Source organism: Octopus bimaculoides, chromosome 26, assembly GCF_001194135.2.
Source record: "Octopus bimaculoides isolate UCB-OBI-ISO-001 chromosome 26, ASM119413v2, whole genome shotgun sequence".
NCBI classification, from domain to species: Eukaryota; Metazoa; Mollusca; class Cephalopoda; order Octopoda; family Octopodidae; genus Octopus; species Octopus bimaculoides.
The window spans coordinates 18,878,355-18,881,719 of record NC_069006.1 but is presented as its reverse complement, the minus strand read 5'-3'; the positions used below and the strand labels follow the sequence as shown (position 1 = coordinate 18,881,719).

Below are 3,365 nucleotides of genomic sequence, written 5' to 3'. Positions count from 1 at the left end.
CGACCGCTTCCTCCGAGAACATTTTTCAAAACTGGCGAGGGGAGTGAGAGGGACGACCGCTCCCTCCGAGAACATTTTTCAAAATTGGCGCCTTTTCAACAGTTAATTTACTTGTGCGATAAAAATTGAATCTCTCTCTCTCTCTCTCTTTGTTAATCGCATGGCCTTGGATGAACTTTCTGGAGGCATTACTTTGACCAACCTCGCGTGTTTTTGTACTGTCTGCTCAATCTACTGCGATATGTTGGTGGCCGATGACATCTAAAGAACCAAAACGAACCCAGACATTATAAACTCTCGATACTAGACGATCCAATGGAGTTTCATCATGGTTTTCTTTTCTACTCTAGGCACAAGGCCTGAAATTTGGGGGGAGGGGGCCAGTCGATTAGATCGACCCCAGTACGCAACTAGTACTTAATTTATCGACCCCGAAAAGACGAAAGGCAAAGTCGGCCTCGGCGGAATTTACACTCAGAACGTAAAGACAGACGTTTCTGCCAGCTCCCCGCCTTTTCATCATGTTTTTCACGTCACACCTATATCAGTAGTTGGAATTTCATACATAATGACATCGTTACTTAAACATGACTGTAGAATACAATTACATATGTTATAAATAATGAAATATTTCGCGTAATATAAAGTAATGAGTTAAAAATTGTTTGTGCCACAGCGCCTTTTTTTTTTTTTTTTTCATGTGTTCGTTCCCCCTAGCTTTAGAACCTTGCTATGCATCTGGTCAGATCCACTGCGTGGTGCCTGGATCACGTGTCTTCCACCAAAGCCCCCAGACCACGTGTGTGTGTGTGTGTGTGTGTGTGTGTGTGTTAAATGACCAGTCCATCTCTAGATTGGAATTCAGTATAGTTTAACTTCATTCACTTTTCGGAACTCGTCTTCTAATGAGTTCTGAGATTATTCAAGCTGACACGATCGTATGCCATATTTGTAAGTCCCGCGCTGGACTCAAACGACAATTAAATATCCATAAATCAGGCAGGACATACAGCACTATGTCACATAAGGTGAAACGTATTTACACCGTTTGTAATGCAAATTTCAAACACCTTTCGGGACTCAAAAGCCACTTACGTGCTCATACACGGAAAAAGCACACCTAAGAAATGGTCGAGCCTTGAATAGAAGCAGGCTACCCGCCCCGCGCTCTCTCTCTCTCTCTCTCTATCACCGTGTATATGTGTGTGTGTGTGTGCCTGTCCGTGTGTTCCCCCCTCCGACCGTTTGACAACTGGTGTTAGTTTGTTTATGTCCCCCGTAACTTAGATCGATAGAACTGGAGTCGGTTTGTTCGCTTGAAAAAAAAAAAAAAAAACCTGGAAGGAGGTGCAGTCAAATGACTGAAACAAAGTAAAAGTACGGAAGGAGAGAAGGAAAACAAACAGCAGATAGATCGGAGGAGGAGGAGGTAGGATGAGGTGGAGGTGGAGGAGAGAAGTGGATAGAAAATAATGGGAAGAAAGCAAACAATGAAATAAGTAAAAAAATGAAAAGACTAGAAGAAACAGTAGATAGAATGGGGAGGAGGGGAGGAGGTGGAAGAAGAAGAGAAGGAGAAGGAGGATAAAGAATTAACGATAATTTTGACAGGAGTAGGAGGAACGTGAGGCAATATGGAAGGAGGAGGGTAAATAAAGGGAGGATAAGGAAAGGCAGAGTAGGAGGAGGAGATATAAAGGGAATGGCAGGGGGAGGAGAAGAGGGCAGTTGGAAATGGAGGACGAGGAGAAAGAAGAATAACGAGAGAGGGAGCGTAAAAGGCGGGTGGAGAAAAAGTTGTAGTAGTAGAAGAAGAAAGAATAGAAGAAAAACAAGCTATAAGAGTAGTGGTCGTTGTAATAGAACAAGAAGACGAAGAAGAAACGTGCAATTGCTGCACCTCTCCCACCTTTAAATTTAACGTCCGCTGTCGCTGTTACTACTACTAGTTTCACAAGTGTCTCTTTGCCCCACCCACGCACTTTGACACCGCCACCACTACCATCACAACTGTCTCAGCTAATATTTTTGTCAGTTGTTCAACTCCCATCGCAGAAACTAGCTACAACAACAATAACAACACTGACAATCACCGATGACCACCACCACTCTCGGTGTGGTACCCACCACCACTGACGACTACCAAGACTATACCCACCACTAACTACAACAGCTACTACTACTACTACTACTACTACTACTACTACGATGCAGATTTGTTCCAATCCGTCAACACTGTGTCACCAATACCAACATCTAACACCACCACCACCAGCAACAACAACATCAACAACAACTACACGTGAAAACAAGCTAACGAACTGGTTACACGTGGTCGCTCGATCTGCTAAATATAACAGCTAAATCCCCATTAGCTTACATTTTAAGATAAAAACAGATATACGTTGGATTATTGTACAAGATGGGTTTATTTTGCGTGATATGACCACAGCTGGAATGTCTTCGATGATACGTCTGCTCGACCTAGGTTGACCTGGGGCAAAACAAAGAACAACAACAACGTCAATAATACTACGTACCCAGCCACCTCTACTGCCAGTAGCACCACTACCACTGCCATTAATAATACTGACAACAATAACAACATCAGTGTAGACAACATCAAAAATAACTTTCAGCATCAACAAAGGCAAATAGCATCAACATTAACATCAACTGTTGCCACTGTACACAAGGAGGGTGTTGTTCCCGCCGCCGTCGCCCGACTACCACCACCACCACCACCGCCGCCGCCGCCGCCGCCGATGCAGAAACGAAGATCACCAGCGCTACCACTCTTAGAACCATCATCTCTACTACACTATAGCAATACCAACATTTCAACTGCTTAACACTGCGTCTCGATCCAATTTCCTGTCAATCTCCACCACGCCACTGCCATCACCAAAACACCACCAATCCTCCTCCCCTCCTCCTCCTACTACTACGCAGAACCGTCTTATCAGCAATATAGGCCCCTGGACAAATCAATGCACTGGACCCTATATTTATTTATTTACCGAAAGCAAACTACTGCATACATAGATAAGTATTGGGGCCCTAGGCTTGTGAGGGCCCCGGGCAAGTGCCCAGTGTGCCCAAGCCTTAAGACACTACTACTACCCGGATCACATGGAACACCTGGTAGACACGGCAGGATGATGTATTGAGTCGCAGCACAGTAAACTCGGCATGCCGAAAATCTCAATCTCCTGCCGGCTTCACTACGGTTTCTATGGAAACAGAGAGGGGCCACATCCAGCGAGACGCGTCGGCAGCGTTTCGGAGGGCCACTCGACCGTGGGGACAGCGCGGACGGCTGTGAGTCACTTCCGGGGACAAACCACAACACAGGTTAGTTTCAT

General features: G+C 45.2%; 1 protein-coding gene across 13 annotated transcripts in view; it reads left to right on the top strand.

The window, feature by feature from the left end:
• Positions 1-3,365, top strand: part of LOC106870346 (muscle M-line assembly protein unc-89) — a 151,749-nt gene that overhangs the window by 10,757 nt on the left and 137,627 nt on the right. For 4 of the 13 annotated variants that reach the window (XM_052977080.1, XM_052977072.1, XM_052977073.1 and 1 more), the window contains exon 1: positions 1,759-3,354. The exons of 2 other annotated variants lie outside the window; for them this stretch is intronic. In XM_052977080.1, the coding sequence (XP_052833040.1) occupies positions 3,193-3,354 (162 nt within the window). In that variant the 5' untranslated portion in view covers positions 1,759-3,192. Of the gene's footprint in view, positions 1-1,751; positions 3,355-3,365 lie in introns of those variants that run through there. 7 more of the 13 variants (XM_052977069.1, XM_052977067.1, XM_052977076.1 and 4 more) reach the window with 5 other exon arrangements.